The following is a 21,211-nucleotide window of genomic DNA, read 5'->3' as shown; positions in this document are numbered from 1 at the left end:
AACATGGTGAAACGTCGTCTCTGCTAAAAAGTACAAAAATTAGCCGGACATGGTGGTGTGTGCCTGTAGTCCTAGCTACTCAGAAAGCTGAGGCAAGATAATCACTTGAACCAGGGAGGCAGAGGCTGAAGTTAGGTGAGATCATGCCACTGCACTCCAGCCTGGGTGACAGAGTGAGACTCTATCTCAGAAAAAAGAAAGAAAGAAAGAGAGAAAGAGAGGAAAGAAAGAAAGAAAGAGAAAGAGAGAAAGAAAGAAAGAAAAGAAAGAAAGAAAGAAAGAAAGAAAGAGAGAGAGAGAGAGAGAGAGAGAGAGAGAGAGAGAAAGAAAGAAAGAAAGAAAGAAAGAAAGAAAGAAAGAAAGAAAGAAAGAAAGAAAGAAAGAGAAAGAAAGAGAAAGAAAGAAAGAGAAGGAAGGAAGGAAAGAAAGAGAAAGAAAGAAAGGAAGGAAGGAAGGAAGGAAGGAAGGAAGGAAGGAAGGGAAGGAAGGAAGGAAGGAAGGAAGGGAGAGAGAAAATATAAAATTTGGGAACAGGCAAAGAAATACAAATGTCCTTTCAATGTAATGCAGAGTGTTGACTAGCTGACCCACCATGCTTAGGGATTATCTGATTTTCTAAGAGTATTTACCTATTGTTTGGCTTCTATTAATCAGGATATTTTACAATACTGCAAGAGTAGACGTTGACCTATCGAAAACCATAAAAATGGAAATGATCACCACTGCACTCCAACCCCAGGCAATAGTGCGAGATTCTAAAAAAAAAAAAAAAAAAAGGAAATGATTCGTGATGAGAACATTGTATATTATTCTTTAATTTAAAAAGAAAAAAAAAATAGGCCGGGCACAGTGGCTCACGCCTGTAATCCCAGCACTTCGGGAGGCCGAGGCAGGCGGATCACGAGGTCAGGAGATCAAGACCATCCTGGCTAACATGGTGAAACCCTGTCTCTATTAAAATACAAAAATTGGCTGGGTATGCAGGGCCTGTAGTCCCAGCTACTCGGGAGGCTGAGGCAGGAGAATGGTGGTGTGAACCCAGGAGGCAGAGCTCACAGTGAGCCGAGATAGCACCACTGCACTCCAGCCTGGGCGAGAGCGAGACTCCGTCTAAAAAAAAAAAAAAAATAGCCCAGGTGAGGTGGCTCTGCGCCTGTAATCCCAGCACTTTGGGAGGCCGAGGCAGGTAGATCACCTGAGGTCAGGAGTTCAAGACCAGCCTGACCCACACGGTGAAACCCTGTCTCTATTAAAAATACAAAAAATTAGCCAGGCATTGGGGTGGGCGCCTGTAATCCCAGCTACTTAGGAGGCTACTTGGGAGGGGCAGGAGAATCACTTGAACCTAGGAAGCAGAGATTGCAGTGAGCCGAGATCACACCACTGCACTCCACCTGGGTGACAAGAGCGAGACTCCGTCTCAAAATAAATAAACAAATAAGTGTTTGCTGTTTCACCCAGTTTATGGCATTTTGTTATAGCTGCTAGAGCTGGCTAACATAACATTTTAATCTAATCATGATCATATTGTGGAGTACAAGGTAAATTATTTAGATAAGAGAACAATGTATATTACTCTTATCCAACAACAATACCAATGATTTCTGTCTGATAGAAAAGGTTATTCCCCACAGGTTAAGGTTTATTGCCTTGTAGAATATTAACCAATTTTGAATCTATTCACTAATTCATTTTAGCATTCCTTTGACTGATCAACTATAAATCTCCCTTCTTTGAAATTCCTTTTGAACTACTCCTAATGTCTTACTGGTTCTCTCATTATTAAGTTGAATAAAATCTTTTACACATGTTCCCTTTATATTTGTGTAGAATTCATACTTTTAACTCCGTGAAAATTATATATACTTTAACAGTATCCATGTCAGGACCTTACTGGGGGGCAGGGAGGTCTAACAGAATGGGTACACACAATGAGTAGACTGTCATCCTAATTGAGTCACCCACTGATAATGTGGCCATGCGTAAATCATTTAACTCCTCTCAGCCTCCATTTCTTCAATTCTAATATTCCTACCACATCATAATTATTTATGTGTCTGCCTTAACAACACTGCCACCCTATAGATTTTAAGTCCCTTGAGACCTGCTCTGCCTCGCCCAACTCAGCTACATTTCTTACCCAGTGGAGATGCTCAGTAAATATGCATTGGGGCAAAATGAAAGGTAGGGGAATAGATGAAGTTTTGCTTTGCTTTTTTAAGCAACTGAGCTCATTTTTCAAAATTATGCATAGAATTCCAATATAAAACATGTAAATGGGTTACAACAGTTCCTCAGGCAATTTAAACTTTCATTGTTCTCCCAAAAACCCTTGATTACATGTGGAACCCTTGAAGCACCTCCTGGAAGCCCCAGGTCTCCTCAGAGCCTTGAGTCCATCTAACTTCAAAGGCCTCGCCCAACTTTAAAATTCTACAAGTGGGATGCCATTATAAGCCCATGGGTAACCTCTGGGGCTCCACTCTCCAACTTGACTACAACTTCAGAGTGTAAGTGTGAGGACTGTGAGTGGGAATGATGACACTGGTTCCAAGCCTGGCCTTAAAGCATCAAGGTCACCTCTGAGGTGCGGCAGCCCTGAGCCATGCAATGTCTATAATGAAAGAAAAGTAGCTGCTAGTTTCAGGATTCCTGAATGTTCACAACAAAAAATGCAACCCAAGACTTCTCCCTGCATGAGCTGCCTGGCCATCTCTTAGCCCTATCATATTGTGGTATACAAGGTAAATTACTTAGATAAGAAAACAATGTATATTATTCTTATCCAACAACAATACCAATGATTTCTGTCTGATAGAAAAGGTTATCCCCACAAGTTAAGGTTTATTGCCTTGTAGAATATTAACCAATTTTGAATCTATTCACTAATTCATTTCAGCATTCCTCTGATTGATTGCTGTCTTCCCAGGCAGATGTGGACATAGCCTCTCTTTTTCCCCTATCAGAAGACTTCTGAGAGGAGCACAGCCTGAACTATTTTAGGTATCTCCCTCCCTTTCTGGAGTTTCCATGGGAATTGGCATGCAAAGGGGTAATTCTGGACATAAATGCCATTGATATTCACAAGAGAGAGAAGCACAAGGAGACATCAAGAAAGGTTAGAAGAAGGAAGAGGACCATGGGAGGTATGGGCACTGATATGGTTTGGCTGTGTCTCCACCCAAATCTCATCTGAACTGTAGTACCCATAATCCCTACATGTCACGAGAGGGACCCAGTGGGAGGTAACAGAATCACGGGGATGGTTACCCACATGTTGCTGTTCTCCTAATAGAAAGTTCTCACAAGATTTGACGGTTTAATAAAAGGCTTTTCCCCCTTTTGCTCAGCACTTCTCCATCCTGCCACCATGTGAAGAAGGATGTGTTTGCTTCCCCTTCCACCATGATTGTAAGTTTCCTGAGGCCTTCTCAGCCATGTAAAACTGTGAGTCAACTAAACCTCTTTCTTTTATAAATTACCTGGTCTTGGGTATGTCTTTATTAGCAGTGTGAGAACAGACTATTACAGTACATTGGTAATGGTAGAATGGAGTGCTGCTATAAGGATACCAAAAATGTGAAAGTGACTTTGGAACTGAGTAACAGGCAGAAATTGAAACAGTTTGGAGGACTCAGAAGAAGACAGGAAAATGTGGGAAAGTTTGGAGCTTCCTAGAAACTTGGAGGGCTCAGAATACAGGAAGATGTGGTAAAGTTTGGAACTTCCTAGAGACTTGTTGAATGACTTTGACCAAAATGCTGATAGTGATATAGACAATGAAGTCCACACTGAGGTGGTCTCAGAGGAGATGAGGAACTTATTGGGAACTGGAGTAAAGGTCATGTTTGCTATGCTTTAGCAAAGAGACTGGCAGCATTCTGCCCCTGACCTAGAGATCTGTGGAATATTGAACGTGAGAGAGATGATTTAGGGTATCTGTCAGAAGAAATTTCTAAGCAGCAAAGCATTCAAGGGGAAGCAGAGCATAAAGGTTTGGAAAATTTGCAGGCTGACAATGTGATCGAAAAGAAAAACCCATTTTCTGTGGAGAAATTCAAGTCAGCTGCAGAAATAAGTAACTAGGAGCTGAATGTTAATTACCAAGACAATGGGGAAAATGTCTCCAGGGCATGTCAGAGACCTTCATGGCAGCACCTCTCATCACAGGCCCAGAGGCCTAGGAGGAAAAAATGGTTTCCTGGGCCAGGCCCAGGGTCTCCCTGCTATGTGCAGCCTAGGGACTTGGTGACCTGCATCCCAGCCACTCTAGCCATGGCTAAAAGTGACCAATTTAGAGCTCGGGCCATAGTTTCAGAGGATGCAAGCCCCAAGCCTTGGCAGCTTCCACGTGGTGTTGAGCCTGCAGGTGAACAGAAGTCAAGAATTGACGTTTGGGAATCTCTGCCTAGATTTCGGAGGATGTATGGAAACACCTGGATGTCCAGGCAGAAGTTTGCTACAGGGCAAGGCCCTCATGGAGAGCCTCTGCTAGGGGAGTGCACAAGGGAAATATGGGTCGAGGCCCCCACATAGAGCCCCCTCTCCTTGGGCACTGCCTAGTGGAGCTGTGAGAAGAGGACCACCATCCTCCTGACCAGAATGGTAGATCCATTGACAGCCTGCACCATGTGCCTGGAAAAGCTGCAGACATTCAACGCCAGCCCATGAAAGTTGCTGGTAGAGAGGCTGTACCCTGCAAAACCACAAGGGTGGAGCTGCCCAAGGCCATGGGAGCCCACCTCTTGCATCAATATGACTTGGGTGTGAGACATGGAGTCAAAGGAGATCGTTTTGGAGCTTTACAATTTGACTGTCCTGCTGGATTTCAGACTTGCATGGGGCCAGTAGCCCCTTTGTTTTGGCCAATTTCTCCCATTTGGAATGGCTGTATTTACCCAATGCCTATACTCCCATTGTATCTAGGAAGTGACTAATTTGCTTTCAATTTCACAGTCTCATAGGCAGAAGGGACTTGCCTGGTCTCAGATGAGACTTTGGACTTGGACATTCGGGTTGATTCTGGAATGAGTTAAGATTTGGGGGAAGTGTTGGGAAGTCATGATTGTGTTTTGAAATGTGAGGACATGAGATCTGGGAGGCGCTAGTGGTGAAATGATATGGTTTGGCAGTGTGGCCCTTGCCCCCCCCCCCCCGATCTCCTCTTGAATTGTAGTTCCCATAATCCCCAGGTGTTGTGGGAGGGACCTGATGGAAGGTAATTGAATCATGGGGGCAGTTACCTCCATGCGGCTGTTCTCATAATAGTAAGTGAGTTCTCATGAGATCTTATGGTTTTATAAGGGGCTTTTCTCCCTTTTGCTTGGCACTTATCCTTCCTGCCACCATGTGAAGAAGGACGTGTTTGCTTCACCTTCCACCATGATTGTAAGTTTCCTGAGGCCTCCCAAGCCATCTTGAACTGTGAGTCAATTAAACCTCTTTCCTTTATAAACGACCAAATCTTGGGTATGTTTTTATTAGCAGCATGAAAATGAACTAATACAGACACTGTCAGATTACTTTTTAGGACTTTTCCCAGTCTATCTATTAACCATCCATTTATTCTCAAATTAGCATTTCCCTATGAGTCCTTCATTTCCCTATGAGTCTCTATGAGCCACAATAGGAAGATTTGCAAGATACAAAATAAATAACAGCAGGTCCCTCCCAGTGAACCAGTGGTCTCTGACCCCAGAGGATAAAATGAGGTGCCAGGATTTGTTCTTTAGGAAGTCATGCCTGGAGAGTCGTGGTTACCCAGTCCCTTTATCCACTCTTTTTAATGAATCACAGATTGATTTCATGAGAACCAATGAACCCCCCATATTACCCCCAACCAAGTCCTGCTACCCAGACAGTTCCCTGGAATTCAGTGGTTAAAAGTGACTGACTCATCAGAAGTCTCTGCACTGGGCCCATGCTGATTCAATGAGTTGTTGCTCTGAGCCCACTACTCCCTCCTGAACATGTGGAAGAAGTTTGGGCCTCTATTTCAAGTCATTCATAAAGCCTATGTTCCTGCTCATTCTCTGGGGCCCAGACTCAGTCCTGCTAAAGTGGGAATCTTCACCATAATGTCACTTAAAGAACAAACAACTCCTACCTCCTACCACCCCTTTCCTCTGACAGGTTAGCCAGAGCCGGGGACAAGGTGGATTGACCCCAGTCTTCACAGGGTGGTTGTAAGGATGAAATAAACCAAACCCTGTAAAACTCTAGCACAACAGCTGGAACACAGAAAGTACTCAATAAATGCTGCTGCTGCTGCTGCTATAATTTATATTGGTTTTATTGTTGTTTTTATCCTGAGTCTCAGGTTGTTTAGGGCAGGTGAATACTTTTTTTTCCTTGATGACATCATTCTAGGGGATACTAGACATGAAGTTTAGTATGCCCTGAGCAGAAGGAGTGGTGGGAGTGTGCAGCCAGAAAGTATCACACCAGGGTAAAATGTTTAATTGTCAGATGTGGGTTAGGAATATTAGTGATTAGTGATTAGTTAGAATTCTAAATGGGGTTAGGAATATTAGTCTTCGAAAATCCAGGCTTATGCCTGTAATCCCAGCATTCTGGGAGGCCAAAGCAGGAGGACTGCTTGAACCTAGGAGTTGGCGACTAGTCTGGGCAACATAGTGAGACCCCCATCTCTATGAAAATTTTTTTAAAAATTAGCTGGGCATGGTAGCATGCACCAGTAGTCCCAGCTACTCAGGGGGCTGAGGCAGGAAAATCAGCTGGGCCTGGGAAGTTGAGGTTGCAGTGAGCTGTGATCGTGCCACTGCACTCCAGCCTGGGCAACAAAGTGAGACCCTGCCTCAAAAAAGTTTTTTGAAAATAAAAATTTTAATCCAATCAAGACCAGCCAAGAAGTTTGCCTGGAAAGTAGAAGTAGAAGGTTGTGGTTTGGTACATCAGCTTGAATCACAGAACCAGAAGAGAGACAAAGGGTGGGAAAAATGAAGGAACAAAGGAAACAAGGGAGGGAATTGGATCCAGTGGAAGTCATAATGCGTCAATGGGGGCTATTTTGAGGACATGTTGTCCAATGAGACAGGATGTTGGACTGTAGGAACAGGCCACCCTAATGAGGACAGGGGACTACAGGAGAGGGCTAAGTCAGAGTGAGAGGTGTTTATCGAGAAGGGAGGATGATCTGCAAACACTATGGACATCTATCACTCTGCCAGAAAGGAATTCTAATCTGGGTCCCCAGCCCTGCCACTGACCTTTGACTGGTCACTACCCAATTAGGTCCATGGGGACAGTGGGTGACTCACATGGTGCCTCATTGTAGTCACCTGGTCGTGTGACTCATGAAAAAACAAAACATCTCATGCTTACTGTCCTACATAGGCACAAGTGGTTTCTCTAGAGCAAGTGGCCAAGAAAGTTTATTTTAATTTTGTTCCTTCCTTAAATGTAGCATCAGCTAAGTAACTCAAAGAAGGAGGAGACAAAGAGGTGGAGTTTAAGGTAACGCACACCTCTGTGCTCGAGCAAAAAGCTCCAGTAAGCTGTAGGGAATCCAGGCAACCATATTTCATCAAATCTAACACTGTGGATATAGTATATATCCTGATTTCAGAGATTTAAAACTGTTTTTAAGTATATCAGAGCCAGTTAAATATGGTATTTAACATTGGAAAATATTTGTGTATAATTTGCCTCCACCAATATTAAAACGTGTTATAAGTTGGCTTATGTCCCCAAAAAAGATATGTTGAAGTCCTTACCCCAGCGCCCATGACCATGACCTTACAGAGAAATCAGGTCTTTGCAGATGTAACCAATTCATGTCATTAGGGTGGGCCCTAATCCAACATGACTGATGTCCTTATGAGAAGAGAAAAACACCACATGAAGACAGAGACACACAGAGAGAATACCACATGAGGCAGAGATTGAAGTGATGCATCCAGAAACTAAGGAACACTAAAGATTACCAGCCAACACCAGAAGCTAGGAAGGAGGAATGATTCTACCCAGAGTCTCAGAGGGACTACGGGCCTGCTGACACCTTAATTTCAGATTTCTAGCTTCCAACAAGAATGAATTTCTGTTGTTTTGTGCCACCCAGTTTGTGGTGCTTTGTTACAACAGCCCTAAGAAACTAATACAAAATGGATTTGCATCTCCATCATTTATATGGCATGATTTTGAAGAACACTGCCATGAAATACTTGGCATGATTGAAAAAAGCCAGCATGAAATGAAATTTTTGGTGCATTTAATCCACGTATGGATAAGGTTTGAAAAGCGGTTACTTTAGCTGTACAGTTTTCTACCTGTATATATCAGTGGTGTCAGTAGTCATTGATTCATTCATTCATTTACTCGACAAATGTTCATTGAGCATCTACCCGTGCCAGGCACTCTCTTAGGCACTGGAGACACACTGATTAACTAAACAGAGTCCCTGCTCTCGTGAAGCTTACATTTTAGTGAGAAAGATGATAACAAAAAATACACAACAAAAATGCACAATTTCTAACAGTGGCAAATGCTGTAAGAAAATAAAGCAGGATAAAGGAATAGCAAGCAATGAGGGGGAGGACTCTCCTTTAGAGCATAGAGAGAAGGTCTCTCTATGGAGCTGACATTTCAAATGACGTTTAAGAGTGAATCATGGGAAGATCTAAGGCACAGACATTCCGGAAAGAACCCAAGACAAGATCTGGATGGACATCAGCCTGTTAAAGAAATAGCAGGCAGAGAGAGAAAGGAGGAAGAGAGAAGCACAGAGGAGCTTAGAGGAGCAGTTAGGGACCAGAACACTAGGAAGCTATAGGCCATGGTAGACAGTGTGGCTTTTTTCTCCACATAGTGGGAAGCCACTGAGGAATCTGAGCAGAGGTGAGTGAAAAAAGATCATCCTGACTGCTGAGTGGAAGACAGAAAGAAGGGAAGCAAAAAGGAAAGAGACTTATTATTCAATTAGAAATGTACTAAAATAATCCAGGCAACAGATGGCAGCAGATTGGGATGGTAGCGGAGTCAATGATGTGATCAGACTCTAGATACGTTCCATCTAAAGACTTGCTGATGGATGACTCATAGGGCATGAGGGTGTGAACAAATGTGAACCTGAAAGAGCCAATCCTTCAAGATAGATCCGGAGTGGCTAAGTGGGCCTAAATTTTAAATAGAGCAAAGCTGCCATTTGCTGACTAGAGGTCACAACCCACTCTGAGTTCCCTGAAAATCAACACCTCTGTTCAACTTTGGAACCCCAGAGCTAACCTAAAATAACCAGTCAGGGCTCTGCTGCCTTGACCAGTCAGGCCTCAGTTGTTTCAACCAAACAGAACTAAGCAAGTTGGAATTGTTCATTTGCATAAGTGGACCTCATCAGGAACCTGGGCAGGAACTTACATTATAAACTCCCAATTCTGACACCAACAACTGAGTTTCCCCAGTTTGCAAACTGTTCATTGGAATAAAGTCTTTCCTCCCAATTCCTTTTCAGAGAACTTTTGTTCACAAGGAAAAGACAGGAAGGATTTTTGTCTGACCAAGTGGATTCCCTGTAGACAAAGTTCAAATGTCTTGACCACTGGCCATATCCTTTCATTGACCCTTCATGCTGTAAGAAAATAAAGCAGGATAGGCCGGGCATGGTGGCTCACACTGTAATCTCAGCACTTTGGGAGGTCGAGGCGGGCAGATCACCTGAGGTCAGGAGTTCAAGACCACCCTGGCCAACATGGCGAAACCCTGTCTTTACTAAAACTACAAAAATTAGCTGGGCATAGTGGTGCACGCCTGTAATCCCAGCTACCTGGGAGGCTAAGGCAGGAAAATTGCTTGAACCTGGGAGGCGGAGTTTGCAGTGAGCCAAGATCGTGCCACTACACTCCAGCCTGTGAGATGGAGTGAGACTGTCTCAAAGGAAAAAAAAAAGGGCAGGGAATAGCAAGCAATGAGGGAAGGAGTCTCCTTTAGAGCATGTGGTCAGGAGAGGTCTCTCTGTAGAGCTGACACTTCAAGATGATGCTAATGGGAAAATCTAGGGCAGGTACTGTCCTTGTAAATGAAGCCAGATTATGTCTGGTTATCATCTCCAATGAGGTTAATTAGGTTGTCATGTGCTGAAAACTGCATAAAGCTCATCCCAGGACAGTGCCCTGTCTTCTCTAAGGTCGTGGTCTAAAATTAACACCCAGCTCCTGAGAAATGTGGTAAGGCAGGGGCAGTAAAACAACAGACATGGTGGCTATGGCAGAAACAGCATGCAAAGCAGCAGGAAACCTCATGTCTAAAGCCATCTTTGCCCTTCCTCTGACCATATGACCTCAAACACATCCCTTCATCTCTCTGGTGCTCTCTCTAAGGCCCAGTGCCTCTTTGAGTCTATGTCACATTCGTAGTCAAGAAATTATAACTGCTCTGTAATATTTAACGGGTCTAACCAGCCACATCAGCCAAGCACTGGAGACTCCAGACAGCTGCTTCCTTTCCCCAGTGCTCCCAAGTTGTTAGGATTAAATGACATAACACACATGAAAGAACCCTCTATAGCGAATGCTCAATGAATGTTCATTTCCTTCCCCCTTACTTTCACTCTAGTCACTTCCTACACCAGGAATCCCCATCCCCTCCCCTCCACCTCAAGGTCAGATGTGAAAGGGCCCTTTGTCTCTAACAGGATATAGTGAAGAAATCACTCTGGGCAGGAGACAAGAGCCCCCAGGGAGAGACCCAACCAATGCCACTGAGCCAGTTGTATGATCTTGGACAAGTCACTTCACTTCTCAGAAACAACCTTTTTGCTTTTTGGTAAAACAAACAGGGGTCAAATTAGATGATCTTCAAGGTGCTGCCAGTCCTGGAAGTATCCACTCTTCCAGCCAGAAAGCATCGGCAGGTGGACTCATACCCCAGGAAGCCTAGCAACCCAAGACATAAGAACCCGGAAGCAGTGCACAAGTGGCCATTTCTTCCTGATGGCCTGATGTCTCACTCAAACACTGCATCTCAAGAGTTCTGGAAAATTTTATTAGCATCGACCCCACCTCTCATCTGACTCATTCAGTATACAGAAGCAGGTCTGTACCAAGCTGTCCGAGGCTCAGTCCAGGAGTGCCCTATTGGTGACCTCCTTGGCATCCTGCTGTCCAGTTCTGCAGCCTTCCTCCCCCAGCTCATGTGTTATGGGTGTGGACAGCAGGCCGTGGTGCTATCACCGTCCTTACTGCCAGCCTGTCTTGGTAGGAAAGCAAACTGGTTCAACCGTTTTGGAGGACAAATTGACAACATCTATTAAAATTTAAATTTAAAATATGCATGCCCTTCAACCCGCCAACTTTTGTTCAAGAAATTAAGTCTGTAGAAACACTCAAACGAAGGTGCATAATAAATGAATAAGGATATCCCCTGCAGCTTTATTTGTAGTAGCAAATAATTGGGAATGACCCCAATGTCTGCCAACAGGGAATTGGTTAAGTAAATTCTGATATATCCATATAACAAACAGTATGCCTTATGGCTAGAATTAGAGCTCTTGGGATAAATAATGGAAAGCCATAAACTGACATAAAAAGATGCCTAGAGTATATTATTAAGAGACAATGGGCCAGGTGCGGTGGCTTATGTGTGTAATCCCAGCACTTTGGGAGGCCGAGGCGGGTGGATCACCTGAGGTAAGGAGTTCAAGACCAGCCTGGCCAACATGGCCAAACCCTGTCTCTACTGAAAACACAAAAATTAGCTGAGCGTGGTGGCAAATGCCTGTAATCCCAGCTACTCGGGAACCTGAGGCAGGAGAATGGCTTGAACCCAGGAGGCAGAGGTTGCAGTGAGCCAGGATCGCGCAACTGCACTCCAGCCTGGGCGACAGAGAAAGACTCTGTCTCAAAAAAAAAAAAAAAAGATCCTATTATTGATTATCCTATTTGAGAAATAACAATAATGATAAATAATTATATATGTTGACAAATACATAGGAAAAAACTCTGCAGTAACTATCAACAGTGGTTATCTTTAAAGACAAGACTACAAGGAACTGGTACTTGTACTTTCTGCATTATATTTCTGAGCTGCCTTTTTTTTTTAATAATAAGCTTAATTCCTTTTATAAGCTAAAAGAAAATTAAAGCTAATTTGAAATGTCCTCTGTTCTGCCTCCCTGTAGACATTTGCATTGATTTAAATGTAGGCTCCCCAGAGTCTGCTGGGCTTTCTACAAACTGCACCTTCAGCATCAAAACCTCTTGGAATGGCAAACTTAGTAGGAACATAAGAATGAGCTTTGGGGTATGAGTTGCATGAGGAGATGCTGGTCAAGGGATATGAATTTTCAGTTAGACAGGAGAAATAAGTTCAAGAGATCCACTGTACAACATGGTGACTAAAGTTAATAACCATATGTCATCTACCTGAAAATCGTTGAGCGGAGATTTTTAAGAGTTCTCACCACAAATAAATGATAAGTATGTATGTGAGGTAATGCGTATGTTATTTAACTTCATTTAACCATTCCACAATGTGTACGTATTTCAAGACATCATGTTGCACATCACAAATATATATTTTTATTTGTTAATTTTAAACAATAATAATAATAATAATGAAAGAGAATGGAGAAAAAAAAGAGTAAACTTTGTCAGGCCCACTCTCACAGCCTTCAAGAACTGCCCAGGACAGTATGGTCTGTTCTCAACTTGTGGAAGTCCCAGGAAGGAAACACCAGCCTCCCCTCCCCTGGGGATTGGTCAAATATGCTCCTTGCAGGCGGCTCCAGCAAAAGGTCAATCTGGAGTTCAACAAGCGCGATGGCTAAAGTTGGGGTTTGGAGCCATCAGTGGATCTCATAGACCCAGGTTTCTCTATCCAAAAATTCCATTAGCAAAGAGATGCAGGGTTGACTACAGGGACTTTTTAAGTGGCTACTGAATGTGTCTTTTGCCAAGCTTCTGGAGCTCTCTTCTAGTGCAAAGTTTTTCAAGCTTGATTTTAACAGCAGGATCTCCTTTTTTTCCCAAAGAAATCCTTACATGAAATCCAAATTGTTAATTAGTTAAAAGAGTTCCAGTTGAAGGTGGTGGGGAGGGGCAGAAGCACACTGAAGTATCTCCCTTCATCTTCTCTGTCCCACTTTGCAGCCCCTGGGACAGCAAGAGACTGAAGCCTAAAGGTAAGGTGACTTGTTCAAAGTCACCCAACAAGCTGATGAAAAAGCCTGCAGAACTGTGAATCAAATGTAGGTTTCTTAATTCCAGATACATTGTTCTTTCCGCACTGAGGTTTTTTCTATATGAAAGAAAGTACTATATATCACGGGTTTAAGTAAAGGAATACACACACACACGCGCGCACACAAACACACACACACACAAAGAATCATAAATGTGAGGGGAAAATGTCTAAACAGAACACACCACCTGATTAATATGAACATTATAGAGGAATAGAATTGGAAGGGAACCAGCAATTTTAATGACTGACAATGATCCTATGTGGATGAACCTATTTGAGAAATAACAATATTTGTTTTGTTTTGTTCTGTTTTTTGAGGCGGAGTTTTGCTCTTGTTGCCCAGGCTGGAGTGCAATGGTGTGATCTCTGCTCACTGCAAACTCTGCCTCCTGGGTTCAAGCGATTCTCCTGCCTCAGCCTCCCGAGTAGCTGGGATTACAGGCATGCATCACCATGCCCAGCTAATTTTGTATTTTTAGTATAGATGGGGTTTCTCCATGCTGGTCAGGTTGGTCTCAAACTCCTGACCTCAGGTGATCCGCCCGCCTGGGCCTCCCAAAGTGCTGGGATTATAGGCAAGAGCCACCGCGCCTGGCCGAGAAATAACAATATTTGCTATTTTGACTTTTTTAAGATGAATATCACCTCATTCTTTCTCCTTCTCTCCTTGAATATTTAAACATCTTTACTAACTGAACTAAGAAACTGAACTAACTCAACTATAAAACAGAGAGAGTGGGGTGAGTAAATAGTCTTTTCATGGGAACATGACAGAAAAACAGAAGACATCTAGTGTTACATCTAGTGTTAGAATTTGTCTAGCAGGCTTTCTGGTTTGGCCAAAAAGCCACCCACCCTCCCAAAAAAAGAGGAAAAAAAAAAAAAAGTCAAGTGGGTTGTTTTTTCAGAGATGCTACCAAAAATGTAAAAAGGTAGAATAGCCGCAGGTTTACTCAACAACTTCTGGCTCCAAGCAGCATGACATACAATATTTGGCCACAAAATATCTGTTACTCCTATGAGCAAGAATAATAAGTGTTGGTTGCTACAAAATCCTCTCTAATATCCTGAAGTCTTTAACTACTTAGCACATGGAAAATCTAATGGCTTATATATAGCCAAATACATCTATCCAATTAGAAAATTTAGAAACTGAAAGTGGGTAGCACCTTCAAGGTTTAATAGATCCAGTCCCAATGCTTTCAGGGGTAACTGTTCCAACACTGAGGAAGATGGAGTGGCCTCAGACAATGTCTTAGAGTTACTGATAGATGCAGCATCATAGATGAACCCCAAATGTATTATGCTAAGTGAAAGAAGCCAGACTGAAAGTCTATACACCACATGATTTCATTTATATGACATTTTGCAAAACAGAACTGCAGGGACAGGAAACCGATCAGTGGTTGCAACGGATGAGGGTTGAGGGTAGGGTATCAATTACAAAAGAGCTGGGGGGTACCTGGCACAGTAGCTCATGCCTGTAATCCCAACAGTTTGGGAGGCCGAGGTGGGCAGATTGCCTGAGCTCAAAAGTTTGAGACCAGCCTGGGCAACATGGTGAGACCCTGCCTCTATAAAGAAAAAGAAGAAAAAAAAAAGAGCTTGGGGGAACTTTGGGGGATGATGGAAATATTCTGTATCTTGATAATGGCAATGGTTACTTGACTGTATGCATTTGTCAAAATTCATAGAACTGTACGTACTAAAAAGGGTGAATTTTACTGCACATAAAATTATACCTGAATTACCTAACAAAAAAAAAAAAAAAAAAAAAGAGTGTTTCTAGTGAGACTGTGTGCATGGACAGAAAGGCAGATGCTATCACTTTTTTGCTGGAGAGTTTCACGTTTCAATAAATGCCAGCAGTTCCCACACGGGGAATAGGCAGTTCCCCTAAACAGAGTCATTTCCCTGCTCCCACCTTCATTTCCACTAGTGGCCTGAGCTCCATCAGGCACAATGAAGATCCCACTCAGGAAGGGCCAAGGTTCAGGAAGAGGGAGCAGAGGTGATGGGGTGGAGCAGCAGGCCCACTCTGTGGGCAGCAGAGAGGGCTGGGTAAAACCACGCGGTTCATCCCTGAAGCTGCTCAGTCACTCCCTTGGTTAATTATCTGTCTGCTGATTCATGAGTTGTGGTTCCTGTGGGCATGCTTCCTGGAGATTTCTGCCAACAAGGGAAGAAGGGTTCTTGGGACTGGGAGGGGATGATAACCAGAGATCCCAAGTAGGGTGGGAAGCTTTAGAGGAGAAATTTCTATCAGAAAATTCTAGAGTCATAGCCAGACTCCCCCTCCTCACTGTGGTGTGCTTACCCCATCTTATGGTCTTCCCAGGAGACCTCTGTCACTCCTCACCTTTGCCCTCACACCCACACGTCTAAGGGGGAGAAAGGAGAATGTTGCCCTTCTACTGGCTCCTCCCAGGAAGAAAAAAAAAAAAACACAGACACTTTACAGAGGATCCCTTGAGTTTTTCACACTCTCAGATCACAGGTCTAAATGGTGCAACAGTGCAGCAGCCCAAATGCCCAAAGAATTCAAAATCTTGGCTATGTTTTAATACCCTCCAGATTATCCAAACAGACCACTTGAGGATCTTATATGAATGAGTGCAAATATTCAAACATTGGGTTTCTTAAAGAGAGGCACATCATCTATAGATGCCTTTTCATAGCATTCCATAGATATTCATTTTGCTGCCTATGTGCCAGGCAGTGGGCATAGAGTATTGAACAAAATAGACATGTCCCTCTCCTCATGGAACTTGAAATCTTATAGATCCTTTTATCTTCCCCTTTTTTCAGATACGGGGCTTGAGGTTTTCTCATGGGTAAAGCAAATGTATAAGCTTTTTTCCTCCTTGGCTGCTTCTGTGGATTCTTGCCGGGTTAGAGTAGCTGAGATACGCCAAGTCGGCAATGAGGAATAAGTTGAAATAAGAGGGACCCCCTCTCACATATGTGTAGGGAAAGGGACCCCATCAGTTTCATTCTGAAAGCCTGCATAGTGCTTATGCATGAAGCGGTAACAGCTTTTGCCTCCAATACATGGTAGATAGCATGGATAGGAAGAATAATGACAATAGTAGTTGTCATTTATTAAATACTTATTTTGTGCCTCTGTTTCATTTAATCAGCATAATCATAGGCATTGTTTCCTCCACCTTACAAATGAGGAAACTGAGGACTCAAGAGATTAGGTAACTTATTTAAGGCCACAGAGCCTACAGGAGACAAAGTCAAGAATCAAACCCACATCTTACTGGTTTTAAACCATAGCTCTCTCTTTCCGAAGCCAACAAGCCTTCCTCCTGTGTTTCTCCAGGACCTGAGGATTCCTGCAGAGGGCCTCAACTGGAGAGTTTCTAGGATATAAACTCCAAAAGAGAAATAAACACCCCAGCTTAGACCTAATTAGGTCAGAATAAAAACCTAAACACGAGGAAGACACAAAACCCATACTTCCTGGGTGAAGCTAAAAAGATCACCTTCGTACATAAAATAAAAATCTTGATGCTATCCTCAATCAACCTCTGTTCTCCCCAAAGCAGACTCTACTACCCTGGGACAACCTCTCTGTGCCACTCCCACACCCACTCAGCTCTTTCTGTGCCCCTTCGACACTTGGAGTCCCAATGTCCTACTCTCATCCCACCATCTGCTTCCCCAGGGATCTGATGACCCTGCCACCAACACTGGGATGGCAGATATAAATATAGGAGAAACTACTTTGCAGAGTTGGGGGCGGGGTATTACTCTGGAAGTCTGACTTTAGAGCCCCTGCCCTTAAACACTACTGTATGCTGCTTCTCAGAGAGTGCGGGGCTAGCCCAGCCCAACCCATCACCACTTCTCGAATCGTCCCAATCACAAGATTAATCTGTGAACAGATCACCTAAGGATTTTTTTTTTTAATTTTTAGTAGAGATTAGGTCTCACTATGTTGCCCAAGCTGGTCTCGAACTCCTGGGCTCAAGCAATCCTCCTACCTCCACTTCCCAAAGTGCTGGGATAACAGGCATAAGCCACCGTGCCTGACCAGATATCTTAAAGGATCTTTCAACGCAAACATAGGTATGTCAATGCAGCGGAATCCAATACACTCCAAAGTGAATTTGGAATACTGTGAATGTGAAAATTTTTTAATGACAGCAAAAATTGTTGTAAGTGCATGGAGGCAAGCATCTCATCCTGGACAGGGAAAGCATATCTTTTTTTTTTTTTTTTTTTTTTGACTGAGTTGCCATGGTAGATTTCTCCATTCCCTGCATCTGATCCAAGGCTCCACACGTCCGAGGGCAGAATGCTGGAGATTCCTATTTCTGTGTCATAGTCATCAGACTGCTCACTGCACTCGAACACTATCAGCTGATCTGTTTTAGTCCCTGTCACATAGGAAATTCAGCAATAACCACTGCAATATTCCCCTCGCATCAACTGTAATCCCTCCTTCAAGATATCCTTGGCCAGGCGCAGTGGCTCCCGCCTGTAATCCCAGCACTTTGGGAGGCCGAGGCAGGTGGATCACAAGGTCAAGAAATCGAGATCATCCTGGCCAACATGGAGAAACTCCGTCTCTCTAGCGAGAGTCCATCTCAAAAAAAAAAAAAAAAAAAAAGATATCCTTGCCCTGTCCAGGATGAATTACACGTCTATACATACACAGAAGAGTCTTGAAGGGAATCACTAAAGTATTTTCGAAAAGTTTATCTTTGAAGTGAACTTATCAACAAAGCTTCCCTTTTTAAAATAAATCCTGGCCAGGTGCGGTGGCTCACGCCTGTATTCCCAGCACTTTGAGAGGCCGAGGTGAGTGGATCACTTGAGGCCAGGAGTTCGAGACCAGCTTGGCCAACATGGTGAAACCCTGTCTCTACTAAAAATACAAAAATTACCCGGCGTGGTGGCAGGCGCCTGTAATCCCAGCTACTCGGGAGGCAGAGTCAGGAGAATCGCTTAAACCCAGGAGGCAGAAGTTGCAGTGAGCCGAGAACCCACCACTGCACTCCAGCCTGGGCAACAGAGGGAGGCTCAGTCTCAATAAATAAATAAATAAAATAAAATAACAAATCTCTTCTGCAGGGTTAGGTTGTTTTACGAGTACTACAGTTTTTATTAAAAATACTTATATGCACTTTTGTGTCATCCTCTGAGGCAGAGGCGGCCCCAGCAGACCAGGAGCCAGAGTTTCTCCCCACCCCAGGCAAAATCTTCAAGGACTCCGAGAGGACCACGGTCAGCAACCCCGGGATATGCCAGCTCCATCCCTCCACCTGTGTCCCCAGCACCAAAGAAGCCGAATGCCGATTGCCTTGACGGCTGACGGTGTGCGCAGCAGCCAGAGACAAAGCCAAGGATCTCACCGGCCCAAGGGAGCCTTTTCATGGCTCCCCGAATACACTAGAGATTTTTCGGGTGCTGGGTCTGCCCCGGGAGTAGAGGCACCGCTGCCACCCGGGGACACTGGAGGAGGCAAAGCCCTCATCCTGCTCCAAAACAATCCCGCAGGAAGCCAAGTTGAAGGAAAAAAGAAAAAACAGAAAAAGAAAAAGAAAAAACCTTTTCCCGGAGAAAGCCTAGCAGGAGAAATTGGAAACGTGGGGAAACTGGCTAACCCGCGCGCGCGCTCGCTCGCTCTCACCCAGGAAGCTAGGGCGGCATCCCTCTGCCAAGGCCTGGGAACAACCCCCGGAAGCCCCACCTCGCCTTGGCTCCTGGGCCAGTAGTCCTTGGCCCGACCGGGACCACCAACGACGCGCGCAGCCCGGGCTGATCGCGGGACTCAGAGATGAGCCCACCGCACCGTGAGCGCCGCGGCGGCCGGGAAGGCTCTCAGCCTGGCTGATGGCTTCGGCGTCCCGGAGGACCCGCCCCCAGGCACCTCTCAGCCTCGCCACCGCCAGGCCAGGAAGGTCCCCAGCTCCCGGCTCCGACGGCCCCAGCCAGGACCCGCGCATTCCCAGCGCAGACGCGCTGAACCAGCCCTCCGGGTTTCCCGGCTCCAAGTACGCAACTTGACCGCGGCGCGGATCCTGGGGCAGCTGCGTCGCTGCCAAGCCGGAGCCTCACTCACCTCCGACGCCAACGCCCGCCAGCGCCCCCAGCGCCAGCACAGTTGCCCAGAGCGGCCGGGGCCCCGGCTGCGCTCGCATCTCGTCCGCCTCCCGCCGAGCTCCGCCCGCCCCACAGTGGGCGCCGCCGCCCGCGGCCGCTTTTCCCGCAGCAGGAGGGGAGGGGACGCGGTGGGTGGGACGCAACGGGGCGGGCCACGGACTTGCGCTTCCTCCCCTCGGGCTTCTCTGGACCCTGTGCCTGAGAGGGAGCGGTGGGAAACTGCTGCTACTCTCCTGCCGCCTCCCTCGCCTCGCCCACGAGGACCCGCCTGCCAGCCAGGTTGTCAGCGCATCCTGGTCCCGGGGGTCCGCGACTGGGCACTTGGAAGCTCAGAAAGGCCAGGAGCTTGTGACCCCTCTCTGGACCCTTCCAGTCCCGCCTCCCGGGATACCCTGTTTCATGTGGATTCTTGGGACACATTCACCCACTGCCTCGAGTTTCATTCATTCACACTTTAATTAATTTGATTGACAAACATCTGTTGAATGCCTTCTCTGAGCCGATTCAGTCTTTTATTATTAACTAATTTTTTTCCTGCCTTAGTTTGGTTTTCCGGTAGACTACCTACCTGTTGAGGGCAAGACCACATCCCAAGCTTGTGTAAGCAGTGATGAGTCCATGAAGAGCCTCACCCCACAAACACTTGGTTGCACCTAGCCGGTGTCTGAAAACGTTTCAGAACACAGTCAGCATATTGCCTCCAAATTCACACTAACAGGCTTTGGGACTTTATCTATTTTCCTCAAAGGCCTCCTGTCTGACTCCCCCAAACTGTGGCCCCTTAACTCCCATCCCAATCTTTCTTTGAGTCCCTGGATCTTCCCCAGACTTAAAACCTCTGGAAGCTCAGAGAGGCAAAATACTATGGCTATGAGCAAGAGGCCACCAGGAAGTAGCCGGGGTAGTGCAGCCCTCCTCATTGGGTAGCCCTGATGGTGATAAAAAAACAAGGCCTGAGGCATCAGTTCCCTTTTAGGGCTCTCAGAGTGGCCCTTGGCTTCCCTATGCAGAGTCCCCACCCTCTTCTGCGACACACAAGATGCCAGACAACTGGCCCTGACCCATCTCTCCAGCCCATCTCACACCCTAGTCCAAGAAGACACATGGCATTCCGAAATGCTCCATGTCTTCCTGTCTGACTGATTTTCCTTCCTTTTTCCACTTGGAAAATTCCACTTATCTTTCAAAACATCTCCGATGCCCTCTTTTCCATGTAATTTTTTTCTGACAATCCTCCACCTCCTGCCCCACCCTCCCAAACACTAGGATACACCTTAACAGTAACACACATCAGCAGAAGCGTCACTAGCAATTTGCAAGGGGAAGAGCCAGCTCTGGAAAGGGTAGTTGGGCCCTCTGACCTGGGCTTTCAGGTTGAAGCTCCATCTACCTCCCCTGGCTTCAGAGGGCTTTTAGGCCAGAAGTGTTTTAACAGCAATTTCAACGCCCTGGAGCAAAGTTCAGGTCACATGGCCTGGTTACATCTCTGCCTAAAATATTTACTTATCTGCTCCATTCCCATATATATAAAACCAATCTCCAGCCACTTAGGTGTCTCCTCAGCCTATCCCTACTGGCACCAACCACTTGGGATGGGCAACAACCTCAGCAAATATGCTAAGTCCACAACCCAAGCCCAAGCCCTAGCAAACATGATGCAATTGTGCAAGTGAGTCCATTCTGCACTCCCAGCCCCAAGGAAGGCAAAGGAGGTAGTCCATTCACATTTAGTATAGTAATTGATGGTTGTGTTTACATTTACTATCTTGTTATTCATTCCGTCTTTTTGGCTGGTTTCTCTGTTTCTCTTTTTCTGCTTTCTTTAGGGATAATTTTTTTTTTTCTCTACTGGCTTCCTAGTTATAGGATATGTGTGTGTGTGTGCGCACGCGCTCTA

General features: G+C 45.1%; 1 protein-coding gene and 1 non-coding gene across 2 annotated transcripts in view; one reads left to right on the top strand and one right to left on the bottom strand.

Moving 5' to 3' along the window:
- The window catches only part of ITGB3 (integrin subunit beta 3), a 56,655-nt gene extending 37,253 nt beyond the window's left edge, over positions 1–19,402 (bottom strand). The window contains exon 1 of the mRNA XM_003913246.5: positions 19,274–19,402. Within this exon, the coding sequence (XP_003913295.1) occupies positions 19,274–19,352 (79 nt within the window). The 5' untranslated portion in view covers positions 19,353–19,402. The remainder of the gene's footprint in view (positions 1–19,273) is intronic.
- On the top strand, positions 13,988–14,049 carry LOC116271116. Its single transcript, XR_004179557.1, has one exon. It is a non-coding gene; the product is annotated as a U7 small nuclear RNA (small nuclear RNA).
- Positions 19,403–21,211: the final 1,809 nt, after the last annotated feature.

This window comes from Papio anubis, chromosome 17 (genome assembly GCF_008728515.1).
Source record: "Papio anubis isolate 15944 chromosome 17, Panubis1.0, whole genome shotgun sequence".
Lineage (NCBI taxonomy): Eukaryota > Metazoa > Chordata > Mammalia > Primates > Cercopithecidae > Papio > Papio anubis.
Note: the sequence above shows the minus strand (reverse complement) of the source record. Positions and strands in the feature narration are given on the sequence as shown.